This window comes from Salvelinus namaycush, chromosome 19 (assembly GCF_016432855.1).
Source record: "Salvelinus namaycush isolate Seneca chromosome 19, SaNama_1.0, whole genome shotgun sequence".
Taxonomy (NCBI): Eukaryota; Metazoa; Chordata; class Actinopteri; order Salmoniformes; family Salmonidae; genus Salvelinus; species Salvelinus namaycush.
In genome coordinates this window covers 22,637,860-22,657,535 of record NC_052325.1, presented here as the reverse complement: position 1 = coordinate 22,657,535, position 19,676 = coordinate 22,637,860, and the positions used below count along the sequence as shown (strand labels likewise).

Below are 19,676 nucleotides of genomic sequence, written 5' to 3'. Positions count from 1 at the left end.
ACAGTGGTAGGCCTGATCACCGACAACAATGAGACAGACTATAGGGAGGGGGTCAGAGACCTGGCCGTGTGGTGCCAGGACAACAACCTCTCCCTCAACGTGATCAGGACAGAGGAGATGATTGTGGACTACAGAAAAAAGAGGACCGAGCATGCCCCCATTCTCATCGACAGGGCTGCAGTGGAGCAGGTTGAGAGCTTCAAGTTCCTTGGTGTCCACATCACCAACAAACTAACATGGTCCAAGCACTCCAAGACAGTCGTGAAGTGGGCACGACAAAACCTATTCCCCCTCAGGAGACTGAAAAGATTTGGCATGGGTCCTCCGATCCTCAAAAGATTCTACAGCTGCACCATCAAGAGCATCCTGACTGGTTGCATCACTGCCTGGTATGGCAACTGCTTGGCCTCCGACTGCATGGCACTACAGAGGGTAGTGCGAATGGCCCAGTACATCACTGGGGCCAAGCTTCCTGCCATCCAGGATGTCTATACCAGGCGGTGTCAGAGGAAGGCCCTAAAAATTGTCAAAGACTCCAGCCACCCTGTCATAGACTGTTCTCTCTGCTACCGCACGGCAAGCGGTACTGGAGCGCCAAGTCTGGGTCCAAGAAGCTTCTGAACAGCTTCTACCCCCAAGCCATAAGACTCCTGAACATCTAGTCAAATGGCTACTCAGACTGTTTGCATTTCCCCCCCCCCTCCCCTCTCCACACCACTGCCACTCTCTGTTGTCATCTATGCATAGTCACTTTAATAACTCTACCTTACATGTACATACTATATCAACTAACCGGTGCCCCCACACATTGACTCTGTACCGGCACCCCCCCTGTATATATTGTTCTTTTTTACTGCTGCTCTTTAATTACTTGTTACTTTTATCTCTTATTCTTATCCATATTTTTTGAAACTGCACTGTTGGTTAGGGGCTCGTAAGTAAGCATTTCACTGTAAGGTTGTATTTACCTGTTTACCTGTATTTACCTGTACAACAATACCTGTTGTATTTGACGCATGTGAGAAATACAATTTGATTTGATTTAAAAACCTGTTTTTGCTTTTTCATTATGGGGAATTGTGTGTAGATTGATGATGGGGGGAAAACGATGTAATCAATTTTAGAATAAGGCTGTAACGTCACAAGATGTGGTAAGGGGATTTACTTACTTTTTGACTTGTTTTACTGGGGGAAAAATGTGTTTAATTTAATGTGATTTGTATTTCCTAGTCTCTGGACCTGGTGGCTCTCTCCCCTGACGTGGCCAACATCTGGGTAACGGGGCTGCGTTACCTGGTGTCCCACCCCTCTGTCATCGGGCATGGAGGGGGGGCAGGTGGGGGAGGAGGTCTGGGAGAGGGGAGCATCATAGGGGAGGGGAGCCTCGGCAGTAAGATGAGGAGGGATTGGCTGGCCGCAGAGTTTGCCGAGGTGGATGAGGATGGATACGGGGTCGTCACAGAGGATACGGCCGTGGCAACCATCTGCAAGCTGTGTCCTGGGATCAAGGAAGCTAAGGTGTGTGTGTGTGTGTGTGTGTGTGTGTGTGTGTGTGTGTGTGTGTGTGTGTGTGTGTGTGTGTGTGTGTGGGGACGGGACTACAGTTAAACTAGAGGGGTGATTGTCTTCATAGCTGTCTTACCATCTGTCTCGGCATCAAGGAAACTTAAATAAGAGGACTGGGGTAGAGTTAGAAGAAAGACTAATACTGTATATATGTTAATGGTAGACTGGAGTAAAACTAGATAGAGTAGAAAAGGTTTAGAGATGATTAGAGTTGAGGTCAATTCCGTTATCAATTCAATCAATTATGGCCCGGTTTCTTTTATTAAATTGTCCGTGATACTTATGATAGCAATAGTTACTATAACAGCTTGAATTATAAAAATGATTGTCTTCATAGCTGGATATCTAATGTAAATATGGAACATGCTCTAGGTGGATATCCAACCTAGTTATGTAAGCTTTATTTATACTTAGTAGCATGGTGGGTGTACAGATTGAGTCTTCAGCGGTGTAGTCACACCTGTGGTTCCTGGTTCCTACCCATTACACCTCTCAGTAGGAGTCTACAGGAAACCCTGTGTAAAACACAATGCCTCAACTTACCTCAGAAAGAGATATATATTAATATATTAATATATATATATATATATATATATATACACAGATACAGTACCAGTCAAAAGTTGACACACCTTCTCATTCCAGGGTTGTTCTTATTTTTGACTATTTTCTATATTGTTGAAAAATAGTGAAGACATCAAAACTATGAAATAACTCATATGGAATCATGTAGTAACCATAAAAATGACCCATGCAATGTTAATATATTTTATATTTGAAATTCTTCAAAGTAGCCAATCTTTACCTTGCTGATAGCTTTGCACGCTCTTGGCATTCTCTCCCTGGAATGTATTTCAATTAACAATTTTTAAAAAAAATCAGAAATACAGTGTAGACATTGTTAATGTTGTAAATGACTATTGTAGCTGGAAACGGCAGATTAAAAAATATATATATCTATATAGGTGTACAGAGGCCCATTATCAGCAACCATCACTCCTGTGTTCCAATGGGACGTTGTGTTAGCTAATCCAAGTTTATAATTTTTAAAAGGCTAATTGATCATTAGAAAACTATTTTGCAGTTGTGTTAGCACAGCTGAAAACTGTTGTACTGATTAAAGAAGCAATAAAACTGTCCTTCTTTAGACTAGTTGAGTATCTGGAGCATCAGCATTAGTGGGTTCGATTACAGGCTCAAAATGGCCAGAAGCAAAGAACTTTCTTCTGAAATTCGTCAGCCTATTCTTGTTCTGAGAAAGGAAGGTTATTCCATGTGAGAAATTGCCAAGAAACTGAAGATCTCATACAACATTGTCTACTACTCCCTTCACAGAACAGCGCAAACTGGCCCTAACCAGAATAGAAAGAGGAGTGGGAGGCCCCAGTGCACAACTGAGCAAGAGGACAAGTACATTATAGTGTCTAGTGTGAGAACAGATGCCTCACAAGTCCTCAACTGGCAGCTTCATTAAATAGTACATGCACAACACCAGTCTCAACATCAACAGTGAAGAGGCGACTCCGGGATGCTGGCCTTCTAGGCAAAGTTGCAAAGAAAAAGCCATATCTCAGAGAGGCCAATAAAAATATCACAGACACTGGACAGAGGAAGATTGGAAAAAAGTGTTATAGATAGACGAATCTAAGTTTGAGGTGTTCGGCTCACAAAGAAGAACATTCGTGAGACACATAAAAAATGAAAATATGCTGGAGGATTGCTTGGCGCCATCTGTCAAGCATGGTGGAGGCAATGTGATGGTCTGGGGTTGCTTTGGTGGTGGTAAAGTGGGAGATTTGTACAGGGTGAAAGGGATCTTAAAGAAGGACGGCTGTCACTCTGTTTTGCAACACCATGACATACCCTGTGGATGGTGCTTAATTGGAGCCAATTTCCTCCTACAACAGGACAATGACCCAAAGCACAGCTCCAAACTATGCAAGAACTACTGAGGGAAGAAGCAGTCAGCTGGTATTCTGTCTATAATGGAGTGGCCAGCACAGTCACCGGATCTCAACCCTATTGAGCTGTTGTGGGAGCAGCTTGGCCGTATGGTACGTAAGAAGTGCCCATCAAGCCAATCCAATTTGTGGGAGGTGCTTCAGGAAGCATGGGGTGAAATCTCTTTAGATTACCTCAACAAATTGACAACTAGAATGCCAAAGTTCTGCAAGGCTGTAATTGCTGCAAATGAACGAAAGCGGAGTTTGAAGGACACAATTAATATTTCAATTAAAAATCATTATTTATAACCGTGTGTGTGTGTGTGTGTGTGTGTGTGTGTGTGTGTATATATATATACATACACAGTGGGGCAAAAAAGTATTTAGTCAGCCACCAATTGTGCAAGTTCTCCCACTTAAAAAGATGAGAGAGGCCTGTAATTTTCATCATAGGTACACTTCAACTATGACAGACAAAATGAGAAAAAGAAATCCAGAAAATCACATTGTAGGATTTTTAATGAATTTATTTGCAAATTATGGTGGAAAATAAGTATTACAGGCCTCTCTCATCTTTTTAAGTGGGAGAACTTACACAATTGGTGGCTGACTAAATACTTTTTAGGCCTGTGATTTTCTGGATTTTTGTTTTAGATTCCGTCTCTCACAGTTGAAGTGTACCTATGATAAAAATTACAGACCTCTACATGCTTTGTAAGTAGGAAAACCTGCAAAATCAGCAGTGTATCAAATACTTGTTCTCCCCACTGTACATACATACATACATACATACATACATACATACATACATACATACATACAGTTGAAATCGGAAGTTTACCCAGAATATGGTATTTACATTTGACTGCCCTTTCTAAACCTGCTCCTCTCATCTTTCTGCATTTCCTCTCTCTCTAATCATTCATATTTCTCTCTTCCTCTGTCTCATCCCTTCTTCCCTTTTCCCGCTCCTTCCCTCCAACTCCCCCCCTCATCCCCCTCCCCTCCAGGTGCGTCTGAGGTTCAAGGAGATCCAGAGGAGCAAGGAGAAGCTGACGTCTCACGTGACGCGTGAGGAGTTCCAGGAGGCCTTCTGTGAGCACTGCACGCGCCCAGACGTCTACTTCCTATTGGTCCAACTCTCCAAGGACCGCGAGTGTCTGGACGCCCAGGACCTCCGTCTCTTCCTGGAGACAGAGCAGGGCCTGTCTCTGGCCACGCCCGAGGGCTGTCTGGAACTGGTCCGACGCTTTGAGCCCTCCGGCCCTGGGAAAGAGAGAGGTCTACTGGCTCTGGATGGATTCTCCCGCTACCTGCAGTCCCCAGAATGCCAGCTGTTTGACGTGGAGCACCAGGCAGTGTGTCAGGACATGAGCCTGCCCCTGTCCCACTACTACATCAGTACCTCCTATCGGTCCTATCTCCTGGATGACCAGGTCCATGGAAGGGCTGATCTAGGGGGCCTGACCAGGGCACTGCAGGCCGGGTGTCGGTGCCTAGAGCTGGGGGTGACAGATGGCCCAGAGGGGGAGCCCCTCCTGGGGGTGGACTATGGTCCTGAGGCCCACCACCACCACCACCACCACCATCACCACCATCACCACGCCCCTGTCACCATCCGCAGTGCCCTGGAGGTGGTCAATAAGTATGCCTTCCTGACCTCGCCCTACCCGCTGCTGCTCTACCTGTGCCACCGCTGTTCTCCCTCCCAGCAGCGTACCTTGGCCCAGCACCTGAGGAAGGTGTTCTCTACACGTCTCTACACCCCTGAGGCCCTGCCGGTCAGCCTGGGGGGTCGAGCCACCACCCTACCCTCGCCAGAGCAGCTGAAGGGCAGAGTGCTGCTGGTGGGGAAGAAGCTACCGCCTGAAGAGGAGGGGTCTGAGGGAGAGGTGTCAGAGGAGGACGAGGAGATAGGGGGAGGCGGGCCCTTGGCTGGTCGAAGAATGACCATACCCGGGGAGGAGGAACTGGGCGCGGTTTTAGTAGTGCCCCCGCCCCCTCAGCCCAGGAGACTCCGCCTCCGACGTGAGCTATCAGATCTAGTGGGCGTGGCTAGAATCGGAAGCCGTAGCTTCTACAACCACCGAGAAACAAGGAAACAAGGACAGCAGCACTCCCCGCCCAGCACCCCCTCCACCCCGGGCACGCCCTTTCCCCCCGAGTCGCCCTATTGGACGCTGTGCTCCCTGGGGGAGGGAGAAGCGGGACGGCTGGCCAGTGAGAGCCCAGAGGAATTAGTAAGCTTCACCAAGCGCACCCTGAGCCGTGTCCGGCCAAGCTCCGTCCGCCTGGACTCCTCCAACCCCAACCCCCAGGGCTACTGGAAGGGCGGGGTCCAGCTAGTGGCCCTCAACCAGCAGACCCCCGGGGCCATGCTGGACCTCCACAGAGGCCGGTTCACCCAGAACGGGGGCTGTGGCTTCGTGCTGCGGCCAGGGGTCATGAGAGATGAGGTGTCCTACTTCAGTGCTGTGACCCAGGGCTGTGTGCCTGGCGTTCCCCCTCAGACCCTCAGGGTGAAGGTGATCAGCGCTCACAGCCTGCCCAAGCCGCAGGGCGCCGGCGCTAAAGGAGAGGTTATAGATCCCTACGTGGTTCTGGAGCTGCATGGGGTACCGGCAGACTGCGCTGAGCAACGGACCCGGACTGCAGCACAGAACCAGGATGACCCACTGTTTGATGAGACTTTTGAGTTTCAGGTGAGAGATCAGTAATGTAGACAACACATGCACCTGAGATTGTTCTTACACTTTAACATCTAATGCACTCCCAGCGGACAGTGAAATGATGTCATTACGATCATAAACTGACGGTCATGTCAGTTTTGCCTGCTAAATCTGGACAGACTATGGTCTGTGTTTGTCCCTGATAATAATGACAACACATAACGCAAACGTCCATTTCATAAGGATACACAACAATACGTTTTATTTGTAAAGAGCCTTTCCAGTACTCATCCATCACATGCACTGTTCCCTTCAGAGCTCTCATTCCATTCCCATAGCGACAGACAGGCAGACCATTCCATTCCCAAAGCGACAGACAGAGCCATTCCATTCCCATAGCGACAGACAGACAGACAGACAGACAGACAGACAGACAGACAGACAGACAGACAGACAGACAGACAGACAGACAGACAGACAGACAGACAGACAGACAGACAGACAGACAGAGCCATTCCATACCCATAGTGACAGACAGACAGAGCTCTCATTCCATTCCCATAGCAACAGACAGACAGAGCTCTCATTCCATTCCCATAGCAACAGACAGACAGAGCTCTCATTCCATTCCCATAGCAACAGACAGACAGAGCTCTCATGCCATTCCTATAGCAACAGACAGACAGAGCTCTCATTCCATTCCCATAGCAACAGACAGAGCTCTCATTCCATTTCCAAAGCGACAGACAGAGCTCTCATGCCATTCCCAAAGCGACAGACAGAACTCTCATTCCATTCCCATAGCGACAGACGGACAGAGCTCTCATTGCATTCCCATAGCGACAGACGGACAGAGCTCTCATTCCATTCTCATAGCGACAGACAGACAGAGCTCTCATTCCATTCCCATAGCGACATACACAGAGCTCTCATTCCATTCCCAAAGCGACAGACAGACAGAGCTCTCATGCCATTCCCATAGCGGCAGACAGACAGAGCCATTCCATTCCAATAGCGGCAGACGGACAGAGCTCTCATTCCATTCCCATAGCGACAGGCATACAGAGCTCTCATTCCATTCCCATAGCGACAGACAGACAGACAGAGCTCTCATCCCATTCCCATAGCGACAGACACATAGCTCTCATTCCATTCCCAAAGCGACAGACAGACAGAGCTCTCATGCCATTCCCATAGCGACAGACAGACAGAGCTCTCATGCCATTCCCATAGCGACAGACAGACAGAGCTCTCATGCCATTCCCATAGCGACAGACAGACAGAGCCATTCCATTCCCATAGCGACAGACAGAGCCATTCCATTCCCATAGCGACAGACAGAGCCATTCCATTCCCATAGCGACAGACAGAGCCATTCCATTCCCATAGCGACAGACAGACAGACAGAGCTCTCATTCCATTCCCATAGCGACAGACAGACAGAGCTCTCATGCCATTCCCATAGCGACAGACAGACAGAGCTCTCATTCCATTCCCATAGCGACAGACGGACAGAGCTCTCATTCCATTCCCATAGCGACAGACGGACATAGCTCTCATTCCATTCCCATAGCGACAGACGGACATAGCTCTCATTCCATTCCCAAAGCGACAGACAGACAGAGCTCTCATGCCATTCCCATAGCGGCAGACAGACAGAGCCATTCCATTCCAATAGCGGCAGACGGACAGAGCTCTCATTCCATTCCCATAGCGACAGGCATACAGAGCTCTCATTCCATTCCCATAGCGACAGACAGACAGACAGAGCTCTCATCCCATTCCCATAGCGACAGACACATAGCTCTCATTCCATTCCCAAAGCGACAGACAGACAGAGCTCTCATGCCATTCCCATAGCGACAGACAGACAGAGCTCTCATGCCATTCCCATAGCGACAGACAGACAGAGCTCTCATGCCATTCCCATAGCGACAGACAGACAGAGCCATTCCATTCCCATAGCGACAGACAGAGCCATTCCATTCCCATAGCGACAGACAGAGCCATTCCATTCCCATAGCGACAGACAGAGCCATTCCATTCCCATAGCGACAGACAGAGCCATTCCATTCCCATAGCGACAGACAGACAGACAGAGCTCTCATTCCATTCCCATAGCGACAGACAGACAGAGCTCTCATGCCATTCCCATAGCGACAGACAGACAGAGCTCTCATTCCATTCCCATAGCGACAGACGGACAGAGCTCTCATTCCATTCCCATAGCGACAGACGGACAGAGCTCTCATTCCATTCCCATAGCGACAGACGGACATAGCTCTCATTCCATTCCCATAGCGACAGACGGACATAGCTCTCATTTCATTCCCATAGCGACAGACAGACAGAGCTCTCATTCCATTCCCATAGCGACAGACAGACAGAGCTCTCATTCCATTCCCATAGCGACAGACGGACAGAGCTCTCATTCCATTCCCAAAGCGACAGACGGACAGAGCTCTCATTCCATTCCCAAAGCGACAGACGGACAGAGCTCTCATTCCATTCCCAAAGCGACAGACAGACAGAGCTCTCATTCTATTCCCGTAGCGACAGACAGACAGAGCTCTCATTCCATTCCCGTAGCGACAGACAGAGCTCTCATTCCATTCCCATAGCGACAGACAGACAGAGCTCTCATTCCATTCCCGTAGCGACAGACAGACAGAGCTCTCATTCCCATAGCGACAGACAGACAGACAGAGCTCTCATTCCATTCCCATAGCGACAGACAGACAGAGCTCTCATTCCATTCCCGTAGCGACAGACAGACAGAGCTCTCATTCCATTCCCGTAGCGACAGACAGACAGAGCTCTCATTCCATTCCCGTAGCGACAGACAGACAGAGCTCTCATTCCATTCCCGTAGCGACAGACAGACAGAGCTCTCATTCCATTCCCAAAGCGACAGACAGACAGACAGAGCTCTCATTCCATTCCCATAGCAACAGACATACAGAGCTCTCATTCCATTCCCATAGCGACAGACAGACAGAGCTCTCATTCCATTCCCAAAGCGACAGACAGACAGAGCTCTCATTGCATTCCCAAAGCGACAGACAGACAGAGCTCTCATTCCATTCCCAAAGCGACAGACAGAGCCATTGTGATTCCCCTGAGTCCTTGTGGGAGATTTAGTTATGAAGACAGATGGTCAGGGATTATACAACACTACCCATGTTGTCATGATGTCAAATGTGGGAATGGAGAGAGAACAGTTGGAGAGTAGGTCTACGGTAGTATTGACCAGTGGTGTGGCACGCTAAGCTAATTGTATTGCAGATAATAACAATATGTTAAGAACAATGGTCTTATGTTATGAGAATAACAAAGACTAAAAACAAAACGTGAACTACAAAGTATTGTAAAAACTTTAACAAGTAAGAAAGAAACCAAAGCCAGTGGTTAAGCTCTGTTAGGTCATTATCCCTGTGGCCAGTAACCAAAGGCTTGGTGGGGGACTAGAAGGTAATGTGGCGTGACTCCACAGACACACACTCACGAGGCAGAGACACATGGGTCCTCTCTGGGAACACACACACCCAGAGAGAGACAGAGAGATGCTGTTTAGACTCCCCTCTTCATGCATGAAGCTTGTGTGTGTGACATTGCTGGAGGGGCTCTCTCTACCTGAGTAGTCTGTGTAATGAGTAGAGCTGAAACTACTCTCTGGGCTCACTTCAATGTTCTCTAGTTCTTCACATGTAGGATCTTAATTTAAGACAGTTTGCTACAGCAGGGAAATAATCCTACAGCAACAGGAAATGTGAATTATTATGTGGGTTATAATTACAAACTTCAGGAGCCTTTTTAAACCTCAAATACACTACACTTTTTTTAAATGTCCTGGAAATGTATCCTGCAACAGGCTATATCAAATGAAGATCCTACATCTGTACATCCCTATTAGATTGATGGAGCTCCATGCTAAAACGTTAAAGTCTACACTAGCACAGACTGAGCTGTATAAACTATTGGAACCAAAACTTAAAAATAACTGATGTTGGCACAAGATAGAGGAAATGTTGGAATATAACTTACGAAATTACAGTTAACGAAAATGTACGCTTCATCCAGTATAAATTAATGTATAGAATTTATTAAACAAGAGACAAAATTTGCCAATGCGCCGTAGAATTTGTGGAGTCATGTCTTAAGTGTAAAACTGACAATGACTCAACAATCCACGCCTTCTAGGAATGCTATAAAGTCCAAAAGTTATGGGCGGAGCTAGAAAGTTGTCTGTCAGAAGTATTACAATGTAAACTTACTTTTAACTCGTCTGTCTGCATATTCCAAGACGAGGCATATGGGGGTGTAGTGAGATACACAATGGGCTGGACGATTCTCTTCTCATCTTGAAAAAACGTATACTGAAAACTTGGAAATCAATGAATCCACCATAATTTAACACCATGGAAAAATCGAATGATTTATTATTGAAATAGCATGGGTGACCGAGAAAAACAAATTGATACAATTTAAGGCCATGTGGCAAACAATAATACATGAACTAGGAATGGAGGTGTGAGCATGCAGGTCTGGGTAGAGGACATCTAGTCACTGTGTGCGTCTATGTACGTTGTTGTTCATATGTGTAGGTTTGTATTATTTAAAAAAAGTTATGATTAAAAAAATATTATAAAAATAAATAAATCACAAATGTATGTTTAAACACAGCCAATGGGTTGTGATGGATAGTCAGTCTACCTCCTCCTCTCTACCATCTCTGGCCTACTACCAAACACATTCATCACACTGGGAGCCCATGTGTGTGTGGGTGTCTGTCTGTCTGTCTGTGTGTGTGTGTGTGTGTGTGTGTTTCTGTGTGTGTTTTATTGGATGTTTATGTGTCAGAATGAACTGCTCTCTGTGTCTCCTCTCACAATGAATATGTATAGACACACTAACACAGCCATAAGTCCTGCTACTGCCAGTGGGTGTTCTAGTTAATATATTCCTCACCATGTACATGGTGGTTTCATTCCAATGTATTTCATGTGTCTGATTAATACTGTTTGTACTGATGCCACCCACGGTTAATAATGTGTGAGTGCATGTGCATACCTGAATATGTGCCTATGTGTGATATTGAATGTACAAATATACTGAATGTTGATGTCATGGATAATATGATGTGGCCCGGGGGAATGAAGAGACATCACCATCCAACAGTATTGGGTAACAATCCTGGAAATGTGTCCGTTGCTGCACCTGTGCTCATGATTGGTTGCTGTCTGTCCTTCCCAGGTGAACATGCCAGAGTTGGCGCTCCTCCGCTTCGTGGTATTGGACGACGACTACATCGGAGATGACTTCATTGGCCAGTACAGCGTGGCATTCGAGTGCCTTCAACCGGGCTACCGCAACGTGCCCCTGCTGGGTCTGGTGGGAGACCCCTTGCCCCACGCCAGCCTATTTGTCCATGTGGCTGTGACCAATCGGCGAGGAGGGGGCAAGGCCCAGAGGAGGGGTCTGTCTGTGCGGAGAGGGGTGCGGCGGGGGCGAGAGTACGTGACCCTACGGAACACGGGTATTAAAGCTCTGGATGATACGTTCCGCCCCGCTAGTGCCCCTCTCAAGGAGGCCACGGACTTGCGGGAGGATGCACAGGTGAGAGGGGTCAAAGGTTAATTAGATTTCTCACACACTTGCTGCGTTGCAAAGAAGTCCCTCTCTTCCATGTAGTATGGACTGGCTCACTTCCCCTCATGGATTTCCAGTCATCTGATTGGTGTAATCGTGGGGCTAGAGGGAGTTTCCACCATTTTATTTATTTTATTTCACCTTTATTTAACCAGGTAGGCTAGTTGAGAACTTTTTTTTTTCTCATTTACAACTGCGATCTGGCCAAGATAAAGCAAAGCAGTGCGACACAAACAACAACACAGAGTTACACATGGAATAAACAAACATACAGTCAATAATACAATAGAAAAAAATCAATATACAGTGTGTGCAAATGAGGTAGGATAAGGGAGGTAAGGCAATAAATAGGCCATAGTGGCAAAATAATTACAATATAGCAATTAAACACTGGAGTGATAGATGTGCAGAAGATGAATGTGCAAGAAGAGATACTGGGGTGCAAAATAAATAAAATAAATAACAGTATGGGGATGAGGTAGTTGGATGGGCTATGTACAGATGGGCTATGTACAGGTGCAGTGATCTGTGAGCTGCTCTGACAGCTGGTGCTTAAAGTTAGTGAGGGAGATATGAGTCTCCAGCTTCAGTGGTTTTTGCAGTTCGTTCCAGTCATCAATCTATCACTTGTCTGTTCCTTTTTAACAATGGACATCTAATTAGCATAATACTAAAATGTCCCAACAAAATCCGTCAGTTTAAGATATTAAACTTATTAGTTTATTGAATGGGCTGCGTCTCAATCTACTGCATCCGTCGATGTCGCCCTTCTGCATCTGTGGTGAAAGGTGGCAGAGCTAGAGTGGTGTTTGTCAGACCATAAGACATCCCAAATATCGGTCTTCTGTAGCGTCTGAACGGTTTGACCTACAAACTATTATGACCCCTCTAACTCATACGAACACGATGGTGTTCTCCGTTTTGCTCTACGACCGCCACAAGCCTCACGGGACTCATCTGAAGTCGGTACAGACGATCTGCCAACTTCTGTCTGTAGCGTCTGAACAGTTGGGGCTACACACTGATATGACCCCTCTGTGGAAAGGTGAGACTCTCACAAACACATACGTCAGTTGTTTTGCTCCAGGACGCCCACAAGCCCCACAAACATCACAAGCCTCACAAGCCCCACAAACCTCACAAGCCCCACAAGCCCCACAAGCCCCACAAGCCCCACAAGCCTCACAAGCCTCACAAGCCCCACAAGCCAAATTAATTGTTTAATCAAATACATTTTGTATATTTTTTTTCAACCTTAAGGGGTCCTAAAAATGAAATAGTTAAATGATCCATGGTATGACTATCATGAAACAATTCCATATGTTAACTTAGTAGAACCCCCCCACCCCCCGCTTAGACTCTACAGGGCTAATATAGGTAACCAAATGCATTTAACTTAATATTGAAATAAACAAATACATTTGAAAACATTTTCCTGCCCGAACAGATGGGGCCGATGTGTTGTCGTGGTGAAATAGGGCTTGTAAAGCAGGAGTCTTGGAGGAGTGTGATTTGGGCTAGAGTAGATGTATGACTGTGCTGCAATCAGACGCTACCTGTGAGTAGAGACAGAGGAGGATTATACAGTAGTCTATAAATACCAGAGAAGATAAGTCTCATAGATCTGGTCTGAATCCACTTATCTCTATTATATACACACACACACACACACACACACACACACACACACACACACACACACACACACACACACACACACACACACACACACACACACACACACACTAGGGCTGCACGATTATGGGCAAAAAATGCAATTTACATTTTTGCAAAAAATATTGAGATTATAATCAAATTTTATTTGTCACATAAATGTGTTTTGCAGATGTTATTGCTGGTGTAGAGAAATGCTTGTGTTTCTAGCTCCAACAGTGCAGTAATATCTGACAAGTAATATCTATCAATACACACAATCTAAAGTAAAGGAATGGAATTAAGAAAGATAAATATTTGGACGAGCAGTGTCAGAGTGGCATAGACTAAGATACAGTAGATGAGTAATCCAAATATGAACATATTATTAAAATAACTAGTGTTCCATTTATTAAAGTGATATATATGAAAACACTTGGGAGAACTGTTGGAATCATAGAAATAACATGATTTATATTAAGAAGCAAAGTGGAAAGCAGCATTGTTCTTGTTTGGAACAATGTGTTGACAGCATTTGACCTAACAGAACCTCATGCAAACTTAGAGTGAATCTAACAGCGAGGAGGAGGAACTGCGCAGTTGAGTGACAGGGGGCGGGGCTTTGTGTGTGGGAAGCAGCCACAAGAGGAGAGAAAGATAAATGCTGAATGGCATTTCAAAATATTGCATGCTTCTGAGGTATGGATATTACACATGTCAATATTGTGATTTCCATGTGAATTCCATTAATTGTGCAGCACTAACGCACCCACCCACACAGTCGAACACACATGTCCACATAGTTCAATCTGTCCTTTCTCTCTCTCTCTCTCTCTCTCTCTCTGTCTCTGTCTCTGTCTCTGTCTCTGTCTCTGTCTCTGTCTCTGTCTCTGTCTCTGTCTCTGTCTGTCTGTCTGTCTGTCTGTCTGTCTGTCTGTCTGTCTGTCTGTCTGTCTGTCTGTCTGTCTGTCTGTCTCTCTCTCTCTCTCTCGGGCTGTCTGTCTGTCTGTCTCTCTCTCTCTCTCTCTCGGGCTGTCTGTCTGTCTGTCTCTCTCTCTCTCTCTCTCGGGCTGTCTCTCTGTCTGTCTCTCTCTCTCTCTCTCTCGGGCTGTCTCTCTCTCTCTCTCTCGGGCTGTCTCTCTCTCTCTCTCTCTCTGTCTGCCTCTCTCTCTCTCTCTCTCTCTGTGTCTCTGTCTGTCTCTTTCTCTCTCTCTCCGTCTGTCTCTCTCTGTCTCTGTGTCTCTGTCTCTCTCTGTGTGTCTTTCTCTCTCTCTCTCTCTCTCTCTCTCTCTCTTTCTGTCTCTCTCTGTGTCTCTGTCTCTGTCTCTCTCTCTCTCTCTCTCTCTCTCTCTCTCTCTCTCTCTCTGTCTCTCTCTCTCTGTGTCTCTGTCTCTCTCTCTCTCTCTCTCTGCCATGTGTCCAGCTGTATTCTCATCTGCCACAGTCTGTTATTAATCATAATGTGTGCCCCTGCCCCCCCACCCACACACAAACACTCACAACCAACCCACTCTGATCTCAGGTGGGCTGTGGTAATCACTAATGGGAGTGCTGGACCAGTTGTTTTGGCAGTGTGTCTGATCTCCCAGTGTTTTGGCAGTGTGTCTGATCTCCCAGTGTTTTGGCAGTGTGTCTGATCTCCCAGTGTTTTGGCAGTGTGTCTGATCTCCCAGTGTTTTGGCAATGTGTCTGATCTTCCAGTGTTTTGGCAGTGTGTCTGATCTTCCAGTGCTTTGGCAGTGTGTCTGATCTTCCAGTGCTTTGGCAGTGTGTCTGATCTCCCAGTGTTTTGGCAGTGTGTCTGATCTCCCAGTGTTTTGGCAGTGTGTCTGATCTCTCAGTAGAGACCTCTGAGAGAGCCCAGTAAGCTCCCTCCCTTCCTCCCTCCCTCCCTCCCTTCCACACACATTAGCTAGTACAGTAAATGTTTAGCATGGATGCTTTCATGTCTACTCTCCTCGGTGACCCTAGCCTAGGTATTAAGGGGCTCACCCAAGTGCCTCGTTACCTGATTTAGAATGACCTGAACCTGACCAGAGATTGCCCTGACATTCTCACAGACAATAGGAGGTGTTTTATGTGTTATAATCTGTGCTTGACTTGATCTATAGTGTATGTGTGGTCTGAGTTTACACCTTATCTGATGCTGTGATTTCATATCCTCTCTTAGTCTGGACTTTTTCAGGTCACATGGATAGAAAAAAACACCTGACCGTATGTACCTATAATACCCTGCATCTGACCTCCTCGCTCTCTCTCTCGCTCTGTCTCTCTCTCGCTCTGTCTCTCTCTCTCTCTCTTTGTCTCTCTCTCTCTGTCTCTCTCTCTCTCGCTCTCCCCCCCAGAGGGCCAGTATGACTTTCAAGGAGCATTGTGGGCTCCCCCCAGTGGCCAAGCTGAAGCAGTGCATCCAGAGCCTGGCCACGCGGCTTCAGACCCCAGAAGGCCCTCCGGTGGCCAGCATGACCCTGAAGGATGGCTACCCCCACTTGGAGGCCCTGGGCAGCATCACTGACACCACGCGCAAACTACTGAGCCACTATGATATGGTAGGGAACGCATGGGGAGAGAGTGAGAGAGATACGTTTGGGAATGCATATTGAAATAGATGTGTTATAACACTGAGAGAGAGACTTGTAGGTATAGGCATATGTTTGTTCACCCAGGTCTTCTGTACACATGCACACCCACAATTGGGGAGAGAGAGGCATGTATACACACACACGCACATACACAGGCCCACATCCTCCTCTCCAGCTGTGTTTCCTCCCACAGCTGGAGAGAGGACTAGGAGAGAGATATAATTGAGAGAGAGGGAGAGAGGACAGAGAGAGGACAGAGAGAGGACAGAGAGAGGACAGAGAGAGGACAGAGAGAGGACAGAGAGAGGACAGAGAGAGGACAGAGAGAGGACAGAGAGAGGACAGAGAGACAGGGAGAGAGGACTGAGAGACAGGGAGAGAGGCCTGAGAGACAGGGAGAGAGGCCAGAGGCCTGAGAGAAAGAGGCCAGAGGGAAAGAGGCCAGAGGGAAAGAGGCCAGAGGGAAAGAGGCCAGAGGGAAAGAGGCCAGAGGGAAAGAGGCCAGAGGGAAAGAGGCCAGAGGGAAAGAGGCCAGAGGGAAAGAGGCCAGAGGGAAAGAAGACAGAGAGACAGAGGGAAGTGCAGATTCATTATTTCATAACTTCATTGTGTGAATTGTTTGCGTTTGATTGTTAGTGTCTATCAATTCTCTGTTACATGTATTACCTGTAGGACATTTACCGTTAATTCCTATCATTTCTCATCTACAATGTTTGTTACTTTGGTAACAGTAATTTCTGTTAATGCATTCAATATTATTATTCCAGTTCTAATTGTCCGTGTGGACACAAAACCTATGACACGTTTTGGTGAATTTAGTCATTGTCTTTTGTTTGGAGCGCTCCCGTCAATGTTGTGTAAGGCTGCGCACGCATAGAAGTAGTAGACCTATAGGCTACCTGGTCTGCATGCATAGAAGTAGTAGACCTATAGGCTACCTGGTCTGCATGCATAGAAGTAGTAGACCTATAGGCTACCTGGTCTGCATGCATAGAAGTAGTAGACCTATAGGCTACCTGGTCTGCATGCATAGAAGTAGTAGACCTATAGGCTACCTGCTCTGCATGCATAGAAGTAGTAGACCTATAGGCTACCTGGCCTGCACGCATAGAAGTAGTAGACCTATAGGCTACCTGGCCTGCACGCATAGAAGTAGTAGACCTATAGGCTACCTGGCCTGCACGCATAGAAGTAGTAGGCCTATAGGCTACCTGGCCTGCACGCATAGAAGTAGTAGGCCTATAGGCTACCTGGCCTGCACGCATAGAAGTAGTAGACCTATAGGCTACCTGGCCTGCATGCATAGAAGTAGTAGGCCTATAGGCTACCTGGCCTGCATGCATAGAAGTAGTAGACCTATAGGCTACCTGGCCTGCATGCATAGAAGTAGTAGACCTATAGGCTACCTGGCCTGCATGCATAGAAGTAGTAGACCTATAGGCTACCTGGCCTGCATGCATAGAAGTAGTAGGCCTATAGGCTACCTGGCCTGCATGCATAGAAGTAGTAGACCTATAGGCTACCTGGCCTGCATGCATAGAAGTAGTAGACCTATAGGCTACCTGGCCTGCATGCATAGAAGTAGTAGGCCTATAGGCTACCTGGCCTGCATGCATAGAAGTAGTAGGCCTATAGGCTACCTGGCCTGCATGCATAGAAGTAGTAGGCCTATAGGCTACCTGGCCTGCATGCATAGAAGTAGTAGGCCTATAGGCTACCTGGCCTGCATGCATAGAAGTAGTAGGCCTATAGGCTACCTGGCCTGCATGCATAGAAGTAGTAGGCCTATAGGCTACCTGGCCTGCATGCATAGAAGTAGTAGGCCTATAGGCTACCTGGCCTGCATGCATAGAAGTAGTAGACCTATAGGCTACCTGGCCTGCATGCATAGAAGTAGTGGGCCTATAGGCTACCTGGCCTGCATGCATAGAAGTAGTAGGCCTATAGGCTACCTGGCCTGCATGCATAGAAGTAGTAGGCCTATAGGCTACCTGGCCTGCATGCATAGAAGTAGACCTATAGGCTACCTGGCCTGCATGCATATAAGTAGTAGGCCTATAGGCTACCTGGCCTGCATGCATAGAAGTAGTAGGCCTATAGGCTACCTGGCCTGCATGCATAGAAGTAGTAGGCCTATAGGCTACCTGGCCTGTATGCATAGAAGTAGACCTATAGGCTACCTGGCCTGCATGCATAGAAGTAGTAGGCCTATAGGCTACCTGGCCTGCATGCATAGAAGTAGACCTATAGGCTACCTGGCCTGCATGCATAGAAGTAGACCTATAGGCTACCTGGTCTGCACGCATAGAAGTAGTGGGCCTATAGGCTACCTGGTCTGCACGCATAGAAGTAGGCCTATAGGCTACCTGGCCTGCACGCATAGAAGTAGGCCTATAGGCTACCTGGTCTGTACGCATAGAAGTAGGCCTATAGGCTACCTGGCCTGCACGCATAGAAGTAGGCCTATAGGCTACCTGGTCTGCACGCATAGAAGTAGGCCTATAGGCTACCTGGTCTGTACGCATAGAAGTAGGCCTATAGGCTACCTGGCCTGCACGCATAGAAGTAGGCCTATAGGCTACCTGGTCTGCACGCATAGAAGTAGGCCTATAGGCTACCTGGCCTGCACGCATAGAAGTAGTGGGCCTATAGGCTACCTGGCCTGCATGCATAGAAGTAGGCCTATAGGCTACCTGGTCTGCACGCATAGAAGTAGGCCTATAGGCTACCTGGCCTGCACGCATAGTAGTAGGCCTATAGGCTACCTGGCCTGCACGCATATAAGTAGGCCTATAGGCTACCTGGTCTGCACGCATAGAAGTAGTAGACCTATAGGCTACCTGAGGGAGGAGGGAGAAAAAGAGGGAGGAGCATCGGTGCGAGTCGCATTAGAAGGGGTGGGAGATGAGGGAATGTTGGACGGGCAATGAGGCATGGCTGAGTCAAATAGGAATCCTGACTTTATCAGGTATCAAGGTAAGACCCAGATGCAGACCGTGTCGAAGTAACAATGTTTATTACAGAAACGGGCAAAGGTACAGGACAGCAGGCAGGCAGAGTGGTCAGGCGGGTGGGTACAGGGTCAGGACAGGCAGAGTGGTCAGGCAGGTGGGTACAGGGTCAGGACAGGCAGAGTGGTCAGGCAGGTGGGTACAGGGTCAGGACAGGCAGAGTGGTCAGGCAGGTGGGTACAGGGTCAGGACAGGCAGAGTGGTCAGGCGGGTGGGTACAGGGTCAGGACAGGCAGAGTGGTCAGGCGGGTGGGTACAGGGTCAGGACAGGCAGAGTGGTCAGGCGGGTGGGTACAGGGTCAGGACAGGCAGAGTGGTCAGGCGGGTGGGTACAGGGTCAGGACAGGCAGAGTGGTCAGGCGGGTGGGTACAGGGTCAGGACAGGCAGAGTGGTCAGGCGGGTGGGTACAGTGTCAGGATGGGCAGAGTGGTCAGGCAGGTGGGTACAGTGTCAGGATGGGCAGAGTGGTCAGGCAGGTGGGTACAGGGTCAGGACAGGCAATGGTCAAAAACCAGGAGGACGAGAAAAGAGAGACTGGGGAAAAGCAGGAGCTGACCCGAAAACGCTGGTTGGCTTGACAAACAAGACGAACTGGCAACAGA

The 19,676-nt window shown here is 47.6% G+C and overlaps 1 protein-coding gene across 1 annotated transcript in view; it reads left to right on the top strand.

The window, feature by feature from the left end:
- LOC120063937 (inactive phospholipase C-like protein 1) overlaps positions 1-19,676 on the top strand; it is a 101,913-nt gene that overhangs the window by 78,166 nt on the left and 4,071 nt on the right. The window contains exons 4-7 of the mRNA XM_039014247.1: positions 1,231-1,518; positions 4,520-6,211; positions 11,432-11,794; positions 15,826-16,029. Coding sequence (XP_038870175.1) covers positions 1,231-1,518; positions 4,520-6,211; positions 11,432-11,794; positions 15,826-16,029 — 2,547 coding nt within the window. The remainder of the gene's footprint in view (positions 1-1,230; positions 1,519-4,519; positions 6,212-11,431; positions 11,795-15,825; positions 16,030-19,676) is intronic.